Source organism: Cariama cristata, unplaced genomic scaffold (assembly GCF_000690535.1).
Source record: "Cariama cristata isolate BGI_N322 unplaced genomic scaffold, ASM69053v1 scaffold9450, whole genome shotgun sequence".
In the NCBI taxonomy this organism is placed as follows: domain Eukaryota; kingdom Metazoa; phylum Chordata; class Aves; order Cariamiformes; family Cariamidae; genus Cariama; species Cariama cristata.
The window spans coordinates 25,390-44,147 of NW_009594053.1; the positions used below are offsets into that span (position 1 = coordinate 25,390).

The 18,758-nt window shown below is 38.0% G+C and overlaps 1 protein-coding gene across 1 annotated transcript in view; it reads left to right on the top strand.

The window, feature by feature from the left end:
* The window catches only part of COL14A1 (collagen, type XIV, alpha 1), a 60,540-nt gene that overhangs the window by 23,462 nt on the left and 18,320 nt on the right, over positions 1 to 18,758 (top strand). The window contains exons 16-21 of the mRNA XM_009696505.1: positions 2,218 to 2,295; positions 2,571 to 2,657; positions 7,505 to 7,558; positions 7,964 to 8,059; positions 9,313 to 9,366; positions 10,611 to 10,664. Of these exons, the coding sequence (XP_009694807.1) occupies positions 2,218 to 2,295; positions 2,571 to 2,657; positions 7,505 to 7,558; positions 7,964 to 8,059; positions 9,313 to 9,366; positions 10,611 to 10,664 (423 nt within the window). The remainder of the gene's footprint in view (positions 1 to 2,217; positions 2,296 to 2,570; positions 2,658 to 7,504; positions 7,559 to 7,963; positions 8,060 to 9,312; positions 9,367 to 10,610; positions 10,665 to 18,758) is intronic.

Here is an 18,758-nt window from a genome sequence, read left to right on the forward strand (position 1 = left end):
CAGCTAGAGCAATGAAACCTGACTGTGACATGCAGTAAGTAATGTTCTTTATTTCTTCAGTGGGATTTAATGAAAAGTCCAGCTTTAAAACATTGCTTATTTACAGTTCACAAACCTTCTCTTTATTGATGATTCCTTTTCTTTTAAACTTGTTTCCCTCTATGTATATGTACTGTTAAAAAAGTAATGTGTGATGAGGTCTGCTCTTGAGAAATCTTTGCAGGACTGTAGCCTGATCAGATGCGGATGAGCAGACGTTTCCATCTTACTGATTCTGCTTGCAGAGCTGGATATTTAGAAAGCAAAATCACTGTGAATACAGAGAATTATGAATAAATGTTTAACAGTAGCAAAGAAAGCTTTGTTTAGTTCTTTAGCTTCAGTCAGAACAACCCACATAATATTTTAAAATAAGAATACTGAGTCATTCAGCATTTGGATGGTGAATACAGCAATTCAGAGTGTCTATTTGCTCTTTATTCTGCACCAACATGCTTTATCACTATGGATCTCTAGATTGTCTAATCCAGAGAAAATGAATGCACATAGAGGCCTATGTGAGACTGCATAAATTTAGCCAATACTGTCAACCTTCCGTTGTTCAGGATAACAGAATAGGTTGGGATGGACTGAGTTATGGAAAAAATGGTAATACGACTTACTTCTGAACCTAAACTGCTTTCTGCACAACCAGCTTAGGTGTTACTGCACTCCTTTTCTGGGACATCTTATTGCTTAAGTGTAGTATCATGCAAATACTCGGGGTCATTCTGAGTCCCAGAGCAATATGTTCATGCATGTTCATTTGCTACTGTGCCCAAGTTAATGAGTCCTCCTGGAATTAGTAGCTTTGGGCTGTGTAGCAAAGAGTCACCTAAGTGGCTCCACATGGAGCCAGCTTGCATTTCACATAGCCAGGGACACAGACTTGCTGGACTCAGGATAGACCTTTGTGGAGCCAAACCAGGGGTCCAAAAGCTGCCTTCATGCTGTACTTCAGCCATCTAAGGTGTTTAGCATGGAGCCAGCTCATGTGTGTCTGCATCTGTAGTACAGCATATCTACAAACCAGCTAATTTACTGGCAGGTAAGAAGAATTTCTATGTATATGAAAGTATTCCTTTGTTTAAAATATAATATTTTACTTAGAAAAAAAAATGAGTCAAAACCAAAGGTGCACATATGTAGTTCATTTTAACGACTTTAGAAACAGTGCAGTTTTAAGAAAATCTTTAAATTCAGTCCTCCGTTCTAGTGTAAAAATAGTGCCACTGAAAATAATAATGAGAGCAAAACCAGAGAGAGTTCTATCTCTAGCAGTTCCTCACATGTGGGGTTAATTTAATGGGATGTTCTGTTCCATTCCCCTCTCTATTCAGTACGCACATAAATGAGGCATGGAAAAAGAATAGAAATAGTAACATAAGAAAATTTCATCTCTCTAGATCCCTTTGTTCAGTTCAAGGCTGTAAAGGAGACAATTGGTTTTACCATTGAGTCCTATTTAGTATATTGTTTCTGAGTACCTAGCAGCCATTATTTTTACCAAATGTGTGTATTCTTGTAGATTAAATTCTTGTCCAAACCATATTCCCAGACCTGTGATGGGAATTTTCTTTTCTGCCCAATGTTGGCATGTATTGAGCAAGCTTTTCACCATCCTTAAACTATCGTTGCCTGGGGATAATACGGATAAGAGAGGGCATATTCTAAAGCAAAATAAAGCTGGAGAAGATGATAAATATTATTTGTGGCTCAGCTCCAGTGTAAGTAATAGGCTACAGGAGACCTTGTGCCAGATAAAATCTGAGCACCAGACCAGTGGGTTAAGAGGAATTACTCAGTTTTGAGAAGCCGAGTTCTCTTTCCCCTGACTCTTGATGCCTCCTTTGCTAGAAAAAAGTATTGTGAGGCACCATTGGGCAAAATCAGGAATTTAATCAAGGAGGTGGGGATAATCCAACAAATGCCTGCAGCATTTAACATTGCACAGCTTGCTCAATCCACACAATGTCTGATAGTTTGGACAAGTTGGTTAGAACACAAGCCTTTTACCATTTAGGTTAGTATATTTGTGGCTAGCTCCTCAAAGTCGATAGGCTTTCCTCTGTCTAATCTGAGTGCATGAGTTAAGGTAGCTTTTCTTGCTGATGGCTCTATTTTGCACTCATCTTACAACTAACAGTCATTTTGAACATCACTCTTGTTTTGAAACAGTTGCAGTTACAGATGTTTGACATTGTTTGTGCTACGTCATGGGCCAATCGAGACAAATGCTGTGAGCTTCCTGGCTTGGTAAGAAACCTCTTTCAATAACGGTAGAATTTACCTTTTACTTTCCCCTTTATTGAGACAAATGTTTTAATGGAAATGAATGGTTAAGAGTTTTCAAAAAAGTCCAAGTCTACTTGGATTACTTGTCCTATTGAAAGTCAATGAGATACATGTTTCTAAATCAATTAGGTGCTTTTGAAGCATCCACACAATACTATGTCTTAGATTAATAAAATTCTTAACTTCTGAATAGAAGTTTTGGACATCATTCTCTTCCTATCTTGATCTTTCCTTAGAGAGATGAGGAAAATTGCCCTGCCCTTCCTCATGCTTGTTCCTGTTCAGAAGCTAATAAGGGTCCCCTTGGACCTCCTGGACCACCGGTAAGGTTTTATTCAGGTTTGTAGTCAAATGTACCAAATAGTCCACTGGCCACCTTTATTCCAAGACATGTGAATATACTGCCATTGTATAACTAATAAGGTTAAATTAGGGGTTTAAGCGTTGGCAAAGAAATAAAATTACATTCAATTTATAGCAAAGATACCAAGTAATATGTTGTAAATAAACTTCTCACCCTATAAGTCAGTCAAATTTTTAATGGCTTAATCAAGACCTGAAGCAGTTAGGGTAATCTTTAGACCTTGAACGCTGTTACCTGTCTGTAGCATTAGTAGATATGTCATAGTTAGTGCCATTTATTTTCAAATTTTTAATCACCTGCTATCTGTCTACTCTAGCACATGCATATTAAATGTAGCTTGGTGTTTAACTTTCTGAAATGCTTAGTTTACAGGACTCTTATGAATTAAAGATATGGGGTATGACAATGCCACTTGTGTGATAAATGATGAAAGAAGACTTTTCTGTCTTAAAAGCCCTACCTAAGTACAATATATATTGGAAAGCACAACTGAAAGTGCTGCTTCTTCTGAGAGGTCCTAGAGGCAGAGAGGTACCCAAAAGTGCTGAAGGGAAGAGAGGATGAAGTAAACTGGCTTTGGTGAAAGCTGAATTGAAACTTTTTCTAGCTTGCCAGTGAAAGATGAAATACACTGTCACAACTTTTACCTATAATTTGTGGTGTTACTTTGATAGCACTCATCTAAGTATTTACTGTGTAAATGTTAAGTGTATATCTGAGTTCCTTGAATAATCAGTGGAACTAGATAGTCTCTTCTAGAAGACAATAACTTTCCTTCCATCTCAGCATATTATTTTAGAAAGATGAAATAAATCTCCTTTCTGTTTACTGGCTTGTGGAAGAACTCACACAATGGATCAGACCAGACAACGGAGCTACAGGTCACTAAAGTTAGATAACTCAATCTTGCATCCCAAGAATGATTTTTAGCAGTTTAGAAAAGCTGTAGGGTCTGTTTGCAATGGTACATTATTGGTTTAGTTTAATAAGAATCAGAACTGGGATGTTTGTAGAACGGTCATGTGTTTTTTCTTTTACAACTAGATTGGTAACTCTGATTGGCATCTTAGGGCTACTTGCTGAGTTAGCTTGAGATGAGTCCCTCTTGTGAACAAGTTTGAACTGTGTGTTTCTCTGCTTATGCTGTGTCCTGGATGCTCCAAGAACATGTTTCGAAGAGAAAGAGCCAGTGAAGAATGCAAAGGAACATAAGTTTTTGAAAAGGTTAAAGTATGCAAATTACATGATATACATGTTCAACAACAAAATTAACTTGCACACAAAGACATTCACATAGTAGATCTTAGCGGACACTTATCCTACTACCAACTCAGAGGTTAGTCTTTCTGCAAGAACTGTTCTATCAAACTCTGCTAAGAAAACTTGAAAAGGAGCTCAGGAGAAAATTCAGTGAAGAGGTGTATCTTGAACAAGGAAAAATTATTCTATTCTCTTATTTGAATGTAGGTTATAAAACAAGTATGGATTAAGGTTTTAATTTCTCTATATCGGTGTCCAATTTGTGTTCTGTGAAAAAGACAGTGGGATAATTCACACAAAGATGAAACTGAAATTGAGTAGTTTGAACACATTTTACAGTAAAATGGAAAATGTTTAAAAATTATTTGACTGGAAGGATGTGTGCTACTATAGTTCAAGAAATATACAGATCCGGAATTGCTAAAGCTTAACTCAGCTGTAAAATAATGGATTTATTTAGGATTAACAGTGTTTTGAGTAGTATAGTGCAATGCAAGAGGAGGCTTAAAATCAAGCAGAAAAATCACTGCCTGGGCAGGCGAATGTGTGATTCTGGAACTCAGCTTCTTACAAGTGATACTTTTTCCCAAAGCTATGCCATCTAACTGTCTGGCAAAAAAGTAAGAGGCCTAGGAAAAAGCAGAGAAAAAGAATAAAGTCAGCGTTCAACTCTGCGCCAACCAAAAGTCAGAAAGTCACACGTGCTATGTCTGGTCAATACTGCTCCAAGTCGTTAACATGCCATGTGACTTTTCTCTAAGCCAAGGATTTTTCTGCTTAAGAGATCAGGATTCTACCATGTAGCCAGTTTTAGACATTAGACTAAAAAGACTCCAAATGAAAGGCTTCCATTTGTTTGGGATAATAACTCTGGAAATATTTTTTAAGCTCTTTTAGGAAGTGGGTCATTTTGGGTAAGACAAAGTGTCATTTAGAGTTGAGGTTCTCTGGCAGTTTTCATTATGGGATACTGTTTTTATGGCTTCATCTTTGCCAGAATTTGATCATGCTGTCTGAAGTTCCCCACACAAAGTAAAATTAAGATATCACACAAACCTGATGCCTGCATTTGAAAGGAGTTCTGCAGAACTGGAGAAGATGAGGAAGGAAACAAAAAATGTTGGAGTACTGGAGAAGTTTAATTGCAAAGAAAAACTTTCAGTGATTCATGGGTTTTAACTATTAAAAAGAAATAAGGAGGTGACTTGATAACAGCTGATTAAGAACTGTTTCTGGGGGAAAGCACTGGCTATTAAGAAGTTATTTAAAATAAGAGAAAAAGGCAGAACAGGAATTCTTGGCTGGAAGACAAAGAAATGAAAAGTTTGAAATTAGTCACACAAGCTTAGTGGTGCTGGGGAATAACCACCAAAACAAGTTTATGAGAAAAATGAGGGAGGCTCTTGTTATGTTTTCGTCTTAAATCAATGCTTTTCTGGACCTTGTGCTTTTACCAAGGAAAGGTTACTGGGTTCAAAACATGGGTAAGTGTACCAAATTTAATGTGAATCTTGAAGTATATGATTTAATGGCTCAGCATCAGGCTATTTTAAAGTATATATTCTTACTCAGTAAAAATGTAATCTGTTTCTGAGAACAAAATGTGAGAAAACTCTGTGATTTTGTTTGTTAAAAAGTTGCGGTTATTTTGCTGAGTATTTACATAGGAATTTTTAATCTGAGAGGGAGGTAGGAGAAAGGCAGAGGCAGCAGAAAGGGCAGAGGGAGCTACTGGGCTGGAATGCAGAAATGTGAGGACCTGGAATTTGGGAACTGGCAACTGGAACATGGTTCTGTTGAGAGCATGGGATGAGATTTTAGGGTCAGAGCTGACTGTGATGGAATGGGTCATGGCCATAGAGCTGTGAGATGGTGGTCAGAAAACTGAAGGAGCTGGGACAAGCAGCAGAAAACTGGTCTGTTACAACACATATGAATACTGTATCATGGTATCATTGAACAGCAAGAGTATTCTGGTACTTCCAAATGTTTCTGTTACTGGCATTTCTATTTAAAGTCTCATAGACACTACATATGCACTTAATCTGATAAGCATATTTTCTATTTTTATGCCTTTTATGTAACTACTGTTATTTTTATAAGTACTTACTGTACCCTCTAAAGAACGCTATTCAGTTATGGTACCTAGCTGTGCAAGGTCCTTTTTGAGTACAAAGGAGGGCAGAATCCCTGTAAAGCTCGTATCCCAAGAGATTAAGCAATATACTCAAATGGGGGAAAGAGGGAAATTGATCTGAAAAAAGTGGAAAAAAAATATCTTTATGCTGTCCTGCAGGACAAAGCACATGCAGCATGTGTATCCAAAACATGTTCATGGTGGCCATCTATAGATATATGCAACTCCAGTGTCCCAGACGATACCAATAAAAGAGGCAGCAATTGATTAATAAATGATTAACAGATGTAGGCACCACTGAAGAAAGCAAAAAGAAAAATGGGCAAAAGAGTATTTTATCTAAGAGTAGCTCTAAATTAAACCATGGTAAGTCTAGTAGATACTGGAGTTGTCCTTGCTGAAAAATATTCCTGAGTCATTAGAATCATAGAGTTGTTGAGGTTGGAAAAGACCTTTTAAGATCATCAAGTCCAACCACTATCCTAGCACAGCCAAGTCCACCACTAAACCATGTCCCTAAGCACCACATCTACAAGCTTTTCAAATACTTCCAGGGATGGTGACTCCACCACTTCCCTCGGCAGTCTCTTCCAGTGCTTGACAACCCTTTCGCTGAAGAAATTTTTCCTAACATCCAATCTAAACGTCCCCTGGCACAGCTTGAGGCTGTTTCCTCTTGTCCTATCCCTTGGGAGAAAAGACCGACTCCCTCCTCGCTACACCTTCCTTTCAGGTAGTTGTAGAGAGCGGTCAGGTCTCCCCTCAGCCTCCTCTTCTCCAGGCCGAACATCCCCAGCTCCCTCAGCTGCTCCCCATCACACTTGTGCTCCAGACCCTTCACCAGCTTCGTTGCCCTTCTCTGGACACGCTCCAGCACCTCAAGGGCTTTCTTGTAGTGAGGGGCCTAAAACTGAACACAGGATTTGAGGTGCAGCCTCACCAGTGATGATTACAGGGAGAAGATCACTTTCCTAGTCCTGGCTGGCCACACTGTTCCTGATACAAGCCAGGAAAGGTGTTGGCCTTCTTGGAAACTCAACCTTTAACAATGTGGTGATTTTGGTGAGAACAGACAGATGTGCAGGAGGTTTCAGCAACTCGAAGGGAACCCATGGCCACATGTATACATTTCCATCGCTGTTGTAGCCTTCAGTGTTATTTTGATGCTTATGTTATGTGCATTCTTGGCTCTAGAAAGTAGTCACATCTGTGTTTAAATCTGTTCGTGTGTATGGCCACACTTAAGTATTCTCAGATTAATTACTCCAGTGGAAGAATATCAACAGGATATTCACTGATTCCTGAATGCTGATTCAGAACCATAAAAAACTGTTTGGGCTTCTCTTGATTTTGTTTTTGTTTATTTGAGAGTTCTGGTTTTCAGCAAGTCCTGTACTTTTTCTTCACAGGGTGGTCCAGGTGTCAGAGGTGCCAAAGGTCATCGTGGCGATCCAGGTCCAAAGGTACTTTGTACAGCGCTTTACAGTTGACAGATGCACAGGTTCTTGGCTTATCTCTGCTGCATGTAAACTTTGAAATGAATTCCAGATTGTCTCTGATGTCGCTGAGAAAAAAGCGTAGTGAAATGCCATTGGCGTTTAGTTTGTCTCTTTTCATAACAATTGCTTGTCCTGTTTGTTCCTTGATAAAAGATATAAAAATCAGAATGCTGCTTTTACAGCATAGATCTTTTTTTTTTTTTTTGTATTTATAAAGGAACAAGGCAGTTTTAAATTGAACTCTAACTGCTCAATCAAATGTTAACTCATATTTCAGATGTTTTTGAGTCTATTGGTATGTAATTCTTCAAACAGAAACTGCCTTTGTCCATATGATAAGAGCTTAACTTATGTCCTGTGCTGCTTTAGGGACCAGATGGACCTCGAGGTGAAATTGGTGTTCCTGGACCGCAAGGACCTCCAGGACCACAAGGACCCAGTGGACTTTCTATTCAAGGGCTTCCAGTGAGACTTATAAAATCAATAGGGTTCTTTCCTGTGATGTTTTGAAAAGCACATATCTTAGTCTAGACAGAAATATCTTTTGGTGTCCTGATCAGAGTCTGAATTTCAATATTTGACATGAAATCACAGATCTGGGTTTAACTTATAGTTGACATCGGTTCAATGCCAACATTTCTGTTTTCATTTGGATCTGAACTTTTAGTTAGATGAAGGAATTTGATCACAGGTTGAATATGACTCAGGCAGTAGCATCCAAGCCTGGAGACAAGTGAAAAAAATGGCAGTGGGGTTGTGACATGGCACCAAACAAAAATGTTAATATTTTATCTTTTTCTGGTTATGGTATTGCTCATCGCAGATCAGTTCTGACTTGAAAGGTATACCCAAGGAAGAACACCATACTCGCTGCCAAAATTAAGCAATAGTATTCCCTACCTTACAGAATCTATCATCAAAGGAGGTGATTAGGCCTGGAGTTTGCAATGCTGTTGTGAAATAAGTCTCAAAATTTCCTTATAAAGATACATTGGTAGAATAATGAGCCAGCAGCACTAGTCTTGTTTCATATACATCTCTGGTAGATTGGTACACACAAACCTTGAAAGGTAGTAGATACATATCTTTTTCTGCTAGACTTTTCTTCACAATTTACTACATTATAATACACTTTCTTCTTTTTACCCAGTCTGTATGATACTGTTGTACAATATAATGAAGTGATTTACCAAAACTGTATATTCTTGATGATGCTGTCATCAGAGAATAATACAGAATACATTAACTGTAAGAATAGTTATTTCATAGAGAAACTGTGTTTCTGCATAAAATTTAATTAAAATTAGTTTATTATCTAGAATAGTATATCTTTGTCAGGCATATGTACTGTAGAAGCATGTCTAGTTTCTGTAGAAATCCATTAATTTCATCATTATAGGAAATACTTCCGAGGGATGAAGAGAAACAGAATCCTTTGAGGAGAAAATAAAATAACTACCTTTTTTGTAAAATAATGGCTAAGTTTTGTCAGGTTAATTCTGAAGTCTTTTAAAACGAGTTTTATTTTCTATATTTGTGAATACTTCCTTTACAGTTTTGAAAATAGAGTCTGTAGTTTTGCTTTGAGCAGGAAAAATAGTCTGTTTTCTTATTGGTTGTTTTGTGTTTGTTTTTTTCCTAAAGAAGCTGAAAGGAACTATTAAAAATAGGAAAGTAACCATATATTTGGTTTACTATGTATGATTCTTAATTTGCAGGGGCCACCAGGTGAAAAGGGAGAGAAGGGAGATCTTGGTTTTCCTGGCCTGCAGGTATTCCCTAAGTTATTGTTTAATCTGTCACTTACTAAGTTTGAATGTTGAATTAACATCATTGAGAATTTAGGGCACATACTCAAAACTGCTGAGAAACATGTTGTTGGGGTCAATTTGAATGGAAGTTTAGAACCAGGAGGAATCTAGGGTATGCTGGTATGCAGTGACCAAATCATTTGAGGCCTGAAGAACTGGTTACTTTCTTGATCTTGTTTAACACTGAAATTGGGTCTCTATAGACTAAAAAACTATCCACTCTTAGGTTACTGCTTGCACAGTGAATAATTAGCATCTGCTTGTTTTCTCTTTAAACCCATTAAATTTCTCCTGAAATTATCTAGGAGGACAGATCGGACACTTAATCTTTTTGATACCATCTTTCACAAGATCAGCGTCTTAAAAAGCTGTAGTATTCAGTGAGTCAGTGAGTCTTGCTCAGTTTGGTGTCTGGTATTTAGTCTGGAGATTGCATTGCAATTTATTGCTGCTTTTCAGGATCATTTGCTCTTCCCTGTTTAGATGCTCCTCTTGTGTTGATTATATCCCTTCAGTATTTGTTGGCTGTTACCAGGTTCCCCCCTCTTCATATGTGCTAGGGATAGTAAAGTCATACAGCCTTTCCTCATAAATCAGTTTTGTTAGCCTTCTGCAATACCACTGCAGTAATGGTCCCAGACTGCTGCTCTGCAGCCTTCATGAGCCAGAGAGTGGCATTTCATCTGAAAAGCAGGGAACTGCTGGATATAACTTGTAGTCCTGCTCAGGCAGGTATTTCCCCTTGATATTGCTGCACTGACGTCAAGCAATATGGTAACAGACTCCATTTTAGCAATGAGAGAGAAATAGCAGTTGTGTTTTTAGGTTAAAGTAATGATGTTGTGCAGTGGAGTTACACTGACACAACACTGGAATAATGTAGAAAATCTAGCTCTTTTCAGCTTAGTGGCACAGGAAGCCTGATTTGACAAAATTGTCGGTGTTCTTAACAGAGGATTGTAGTGAGGGGGTTATGAAGCCTGCGCATTTTAACAGTGTGTGTTTTAACCATCTCTTATTTCACAGAAATGCCTTCTTTACTGAATCTCTTCTGTGGCCCCACGCATGATTAAACTCCCTAATTCAATTTATCCAAAACTTTTATCCAAAAGCATGTCATACATTTTCACTGGAAAGTGATTAAGTGATTTAGTTGGGTTCTGTTAACTTGATCTCATCATTTGCCCTCCCTTTATAATGCTTAGGGTGTCCCAGGAGCATCAGGTTCACCTGGAAGAGATGGAACTCAAGGTCAAAGGGTAAGGTAAAATGAACATGTTTTGCATTTGTTTTAAGAGTTTCCATTCTGTAGTGAGTATGTTTCCCAGCGTGGTTGACTTATTACAGTTTATGTTACTTGTGTTCTATAATTTCTGGAGACTCATATCTCTGTGCCAATCAGCAGAGAAGTCAGAGATAGGGTGGAGTATCCTTCCATCTGCTAGATCAGGACTGAGAAATACTAGACAAGTAATGGGGAGCCATGCACTATGTTTGTGTTTAATGCATTTGATAGTGGTAGATGGCACTTGTGTCCAGCACTGCCAATTAGTCTATTTGCTTATATGTTTAAAATTAGATGGTGGTTAAATTGTACATAATTACCATGCAATCCAATGCAATGATCTAAATTTGCTTTCTAGCTAATTAATAAATAACAGAGACAACTCCAAGGGAATTTAATATTGAATGTAGAACAATACGTGTAGAAACTGGTGACATAAGGAAAAGGTGAAGAATAATATCAAAATTTAGTGAACCGTATTCTGCTTCTGGTAGAACAAATGAAGGTACTTACAGTCTGTCTAGGAATAAGCAAAAAAAAGTCATATTCATGTTTGCAGTTAAACCTATACGTCCTCCTCCCTGTCTCCTTGGGGAGACTTTTGTTTCATTATTAGTCAGGCGCTGGAACGTTATTGTTATCATAATACTAAATTACTGTCTACAGCAGAAGTTCATTATTAAATATGACTTTTTAGTTTCATTTGAACAAGATTTACATATTCATGATCTGTTTTTCAATATATTAATATTAACTTGAACTTCAGAGAAATCTGGACCTTCTTTGGATTTCTGGCATTAACCTAAGACCTTGTTATAAAAGTCATCCCTATAGTGAAATGTGTATTTGAGCTCACTATTATGAGTTTAAGCCTTGGCATATCTTTATGTATAGAAGTAATTCCACTGAAATTACTGTAGAATTTGGGCAATGCATAGATGTTTTTTCTCTAAAATCAAGAAAAGAAAGTAATTTTATCAAGATATTTCCACAACATTATCATCAGATGAATAACTTTCTAATTTTCAGTTGAGTTGTGGTGAAATATGAAGGTAAATATATTCCTTTTCCTACTTTATAATACTGTATGGAAGCTCATTTTTTTATGTTTTTAATGTCTTCTTTTTGACTGTATTGGAATTTTTCCCCCTAAATTCCCCAAGCTTGGTGTCACCTGTTCATCTCCAGGTTAATAAAGACTTAGAGCCTGATGGACATTTGGATTTTTGCCACTATGCTGTCTAATTTTGGTCATAGCCAGGTTGAGGTAACCTGGTGCTGGACACTGTACAAGTGAGTGGTATGTGCCTCCTCTTTCTTCATTCCTGATCATGAGGGACACTGAGCATTCTGCAATTCAAGGAGAACAGAACTCTGTGTTTTTATTTTATTCTGTAGCTAATTTTATATTTAACAGTGGAGGCCTTCAGCCACATCTTGATGTCAGCCAGCAGTTCAGAAGTGGTCTAGTTTTCCCACATGTGGTAGTCAGCAGGTTGTTGCAGAGAGATGGTATTTCTGAGACAAGCTGGCAGGAAGATTAGTGCAGCAAAGGCTTTTGATACAGCCTGGAAAGGTCATGCAGTGCTTATTCTGTAGAAGTGTTGTCTATAATAAGGTAGTGCAATTACATAAATTGCCAGTTTTTATAGATATGGTAATAATGCTTTGTTTGTGTCTTCACTTTCTTTTGGTGTTAATCAAAGGAGCTGGATAAATAGCCTAGACCTCATAAAATTAAGTCTATTAGCCTGTTATTGTCTCTGTGCGACCCTTATGCAATATTGTCCAGCAGTAATTATTTCTATGGCAACAAATAATTATGTTCTACTAATTTTATGGTGTTGTAACTCATTTGATTCCTGTGTTGTCATAAAATTGCTTTTAATGGGTGAAGATTCAAACCAATGATTTCACTGCAGTCTCTTTGAAGGCCAAGCACTTGAGAAAGCCATAATTCTAAAGGACTTAACTGCAGCTACAGCAAACAGGAACTGGAATATTCCTGAGAAGTAAATTGCCTTTTTGTATTATATTCCCTTTGTTGGGCTTCCTCCTGTTAGCCAAGATGCCAAACTGTTTTGCAGCTATTATACTAGTAGAACTGAATTTTTCTATGTTATTCTTAGCTTATCTATAATTTCCTCTTTAGTATTTATTGTTTATTGAAATATTTTAATTATAGTGGTACCAGTGCTGTAAAGTACATGAACAGATGGCTAAATCACACTGATTTTAATGGGAAGTAAGGACAGGACTGATATTTATTGGGCGATCTCCCAGAGCTTTGCTGAACTAGGGATAATGTGATATTAGGCTCAAGAAGTTCTGGAATGGAGGTTTTTTTCCTTCCAGTTGCTGGTAGTTGGAATCACATCACTTTTACAGTTCTTTTTCCTTCCTTTTTGTTTTGATTTCTAGTGTTCATAATTTCTGTTTGTATTTTTTAAATCAGTTGAGAAAAGGTCTTTTTTTTCCTCTTAATATTTTAATTCAATAATTAGTCTATGAAAGTTCTTTTTGTGTTTCTGAACTTCTGCTTTTTAGTCTCTGGTTTATTTGTTTTTCTTGTTTTTTAGTACCTCATTAAGAAATAGAGCATCTCTCCTGTCACTTGTGTGAATTCATATAAAGATAATTTCCATAGTGAAATACCCTCCATATGAAAAAAAGTGGGATGTAATAAAAATACCATGTGAAAATTGAATCAGAGTAAAAAATGGATTCTCTGGTAATAAAGCAAACTTCCTGAATATGCATGATAATATTTTAAACCTGTCTGGTAACTGGCTTAAATCTACATCTCAGACTCCACACAAGGAACAGTCCTGTCCCCTCTCATGAGCTTCCAGTTATAAAAGAGTGTCATAGAAGATTTTATAAAATAGAAAATGGTTTCTATTTTTTTTATTTTATGGCTGGGACTGTGGTTGTTTGGTGTCCTTTCTTGCTGTCCCATATTTGTAGCTGGCAATATAGAGAGGTTTTAGTAAAGAGAACATTGTGTTTCTCCAACTCTCCCAAGCATATCATGTTGAAAGATATAGCTTGAATTGCACATGTGAGAGAATCTAAACCGAAATCATGCTTCTGATGAGTATGTAGACGGTAATTAGACTCCCTTGTGCTTTTGGTTCATCTCTTTCAGCCAAGAGTATAACGTTTGGAAGCAGACTGAGACTGACCCTTGTTGAGATGTGTAGGTAGAGGGGGGAAAAGTCTTCCCTTTCCCATATCTCCATGGCTACTATCCAAGGTCAGGTCACAATTGCAATCCCTGTTCTTTCTGGCGAAGTGCAGGCCACCAGAGGACAGATCTACACAGCTGCAACAAGAGAAGCCTAATATATCATCCTGAGTGGCAAGCATGTTCTGCTTGATGACGCAATGTAGGGAAGGATCTCCATTGTTCTGACTCCCAAGTTTGTATCCCTTATGCCTGTGATGTCATTACTGCTTGGTGTCACCTGGTGATTTCCTCAGGGATGTCTTCTCCTGGCCAAGCTTCTCCTTGGCAAAGAGGCATGGTTCTTCCTTAGCAGGTTAAAAAATTCTGGAGGAAGCTCTGTTGGATGTGTTTCCCTATATGTCTGCTAGGGGTGGGATCACAGAGTTAAACTGTCAAGTGACTGATTTCTCTTGCTGAGCTGCTGCAGCTGGTTTGGGGTCTGGAAGCATTGACCAATGCTGCCTTACCCTGCTTGAAGACACTGGTCTGAACTAAGATACCTCTAATTGATAGAGAGGATGATTCAGTCTCTTAAACATTTCTTCAGCTCCTAATGGCTCCTGTTCAGCTCACTCTGAGAGCAGGTGGGCGGAGACCAACTGTGAGACACAAAACCTTTGTCTATAGACTAGTAAATTAGATATTGCCAGACTATGACTTTGAGCAATGGCTAGTGACCTATGCAGCCTCATGCTTCTCATTCCTCTTTGCAGTGTTGGACTGGGACAACTCTTTGAGGACATTGTTCAGGGGATAGCATAGAGCAGAAGCCATTTCCAGCAGGGAGTTTAGATGCAAACTGTTTTAGTGGGATTTATAGGATCATAAAATTAAGGTTGGAAGGGACCTTCAGAGGTCATCTAGTCTAACAGTCTACTCAAAACAGGTCTGATCAGATCAGGTTGCTCTCGTCCATATTAAGTCTTGAACACCTCCAAGTATGAAGATTCCACAACCTCTCTGGGCCACCCATGACAGTATTCAACTTCATTGTAAGATATTTTTTTTTTTCCTAACATCTAATCATAATTTCCTCTGCTCCCACTTGTGTCTGTTGCCTCTTCTCCTATCTCTGCGCGCTTCAGAGAAGAGTCTGGTTACATCTCTTTTGCCTCTGGTCAGGTAGTTTAGACAGCAATAAGATTGCCAAGCGGAGCAAACCCACTTCTTTCAAGCTTTCTTCATATGTCCTGTGCTCCAGCCCCTGAACATCTTCATTACCCTCCATTGGACCTGCTCCAGTATGTCAGTCTGTCTTGTACTGGAGAGACCAAAACTGGACACAGCACTCCAGAGTTAGTCTTAAAAGCACTCAATAGAGGGAAAGGAGCACTTCCCTGAACCTGCAGCTGAACCTGCTGGCTGTGCTCCCACAGCCAGAATGTGGTTGGCTGCCTTTGCTGCAAGGGCCTGCTGATGACTCACGTTCAACCTGTTGTCCCCTAGGACCCCCAGGTTCTTCTCCACAAAGCCACAGAAATGCAGTTATGTATGTTGATATGAGCTGTGTCACATCTTGTTCTCTAAGGACTTGTTTCATTTACAAGCAAAGGCATAGTCAAAGGGACACAGATACACAAGGAAAGGAGCATTATCTTTCAGATGTTAATAGCACACTGCAGATACTGGAGGAGAAATATGACTGATTAACGAATATATGCAAGAAATATATATTTGAAATTATGAAGAATCAATAGTAAAATTATTTCAGACTATCAGCTTGTAGATAGCACTGGTAGTTTCACAAGGAAGACAGGAAATGCAAAGTCAGCATTATTGTGTGTTAAATCAGAACTAGGCTATTTTGATTATATAAAGGCTGTGTGTTCTGAGCAACCTTTCAAAAAACCCCCCACATTTCTGCGTTTTTTCCTGAGTTAGCTTTAATTTAAAATAACTCATGTTAGGGTAGATTTAGATTAGATATAAGGAAGAAATTCTTCACCGTGAGGGTGGTGAGGCACTGGAACAGGTTGCCCAGAGAAGCTGTGGATGCCCCATCCCTGGAAGTGTTCAGGGCCAGGTTGGATGGGGCTTTGAGCAACCTGATCTAGTGGAAGGTGTCCCTGCCCATGGTAGCGGGTTGAAACTAGGTCATCTTTAAGGTCCCTTCCAACCCAAACCATTCTATGATTCTATGATTCTATGTTGGTGTAAAATCTTTTGCAAGCTACACCTCAGATTAATACACTGAGATAGTGTTTAATAATCTTTCTCTGATGGTCACAGTGGTTTATCTTGAGAGGAAGAATATTTGTTTTTTAATTATTCTTCAGAAAAAAAAAAAAAAAAAGAAAAAAGATATGGCAGTCAGGCGTCCCAGGCTGCAGTGTTTGTTTGTGGTTTTTTTGGTTTTTTTGGTTTTTTTTTTAAAGGCTGTACATGAAAGTCTTTCAAGCCTGGACTCACTAGTTTCAGTTAAGGTTTTGCCAGTATCTGGTCCTACTTGAAAAATCACCTCTCCACAATTACCTCAAACAAATTCTAGGCTACTGAACACTAAAGAGTTTAGAGTGAGGTCAGCAGCAGTGCTGACTTTAGCAGACTTGAGATTTTACAGGGATTTAGGTGGTGCCTACATTCTGTGATGAAATTTGTATTCTGGCAAATAAAATGCCTTATAAAAAAATCTGTCATAGCTACACTGTTTCTGCATAACAGTTTTTCATGCCATTAGCAAAATGTGTCCTGATTTAAGTTAACCTTCCAAAATAATATACATCTTGATTCTAAACTGCCCTACATGTGAGGTCACACATCAAAATCTGTCCTGTCTTGCTCTTGGACATGCAGCTCCATGGAGGAGATTCAGTGGCTCTGTACAGAGTCATTCCTATCCTGGATGTGACCGCATCAGAGAGAAGTGTTATTGTGCTATGTAATTCACACAGCCATTCTGGAGACGCTTAAGCAAAGAGGAGACTTCTGTAAATGGGAGATTAAATAACATTTTTAAAGCTTCAGTGCTCAGAATACAACTTTGTGAATTCTCACAGGGCTCTATTTTCTTCTGCATTACACAGACCAAAAATTATGGGAGAGAGAGACAGATGAAATACATTCCCAGTCTTCCTGCCAATTTCCTCGTACCTACTAGTCTTCTCTGCTCACTATTCACAAGCTTGGAATGAGTATCAGATCCATTCAGGCCATTGGATGGTCTGAGTAACATCATCTTCAAACCCTGTTGACAGCACAAATAAATATCTTTGGTCTTTTACCTGCATGAGAGAATAGGTGTTGCCATACTCTTTCTTGAACGAAACCTCTCTTTGACTTCATTTATGAATAGCAACAAATACAGTAGGAGGCAATTTTTTGTGGGCAAGCAATACAGACACAGCGCCAAGAGAAACTAATCCTAGGAGAACAGAGAGGAGATTATTCTTGAGCAGCCAAGAGTAAGAATACTGCTCAGAAGAAAGAAATTGTGAAATATATTCAAGAAAATGTAATTCTGATCATATGTTAGTTCTACTCTTTGACTGGGATGGGAGAAGAAAGGGACATACAGCATTTTTTTTCATTAGAGGCTTGTGTGAATCCACATTAGATCCTAGAAGACAGTGGAAAGCTCTGCATTTCACTCCTCCTAGTTAAATTAATCCCTTAAGAGGATCCAACCAGTTTTCATCCTGCTTTAGGACTAATAAAAAATAAATGCAGATTGTAAATCTTTGCTTTAAAAAGTGAAACATACTTGTAAATATGAAGGTATCAGTCTTCCTGAAGGTTTTACTGTTACAAAACCAAGTCCAGTTTGCATTATCTTTTAGGGACTTCCATGTTGTTATAAAACTGTGAATAGCTATCATTGAATCTTTCAAAATATTGTTCACAACTAAATGCTTCTTTCAGAGAATATCAGAAACCCTATTTTATAATTTTTAATGCATTTCAAAGTTCCTTATACCATTCTCTGTTTCCTGTAGAAACACCAATTTTGAAGACTGAAAAAATGGAAATGTATTTAATTGAGCTAGCCCTGCAATCTTTTCTCTGTATATGTCTTAAAACTACTGCGATAGAGACACTACTAGTATCTTTATTTCAATGACACTTAGCTGTTACATTTGCTGTAGTTCTTACTGTGACAGGGGAGCTGCTTTGGTCCTTGAAGCTTCAGGAACCATGTGGCTATACTGTGAAATAGAAAAGTGTTTCCTTATCAAGTCTAAGGATGCATAGGTGACATAATATGAGTTGACTATGTGGCTTATTTTATCATTGAAACACCCTTGTGGTGAAATTTTAAAAAATCCTTTCCAGGTACATGGCAGACAATATTCCCCAGACAGTTTTTTTTATGCCATATGATAGCAGGTTTGAATCGTAGTTTCCAAATTATGTAAAGCATAAAACTAGTAGTTCATGGTAAAACCATGTCAGAAATAAAATTTCAGAAAAAAAGTACAAACCAAAAAAGTTGTAAATTTTTTTTTCTGAAGCTCTATGAGATGCTGAGGCCTAGAATGTTCTTTAACTATGTATGTCAGCATAAAAACATTCAAACCCTCTTTTTCCTTCTACTCTCACCTCCATATTCTGGTCTTGAGCCAGAGATAAGGTCACATTTCTCCTTTTTAGGCTGTGTGGTAATTAAAGAATTGACTTACCACCAGGTCCGTCAGAAACCTATGCTTTATAGTTTGTGGATACAAAATGTGCATATTGGTTAATTTGCAAGAATACTTTATGAAAGTGTGTTTTCATCTACATCTGGTCAGTCTTTTTTTCTATGATTTGCTTGCTTTCCAGTTTCCAAGTTATCTTTAGTTTTTGGCTCTCATTTCTGGAAGCTCTGAAGCACGTTCATAATGTAAAGCACATGAGCATTCC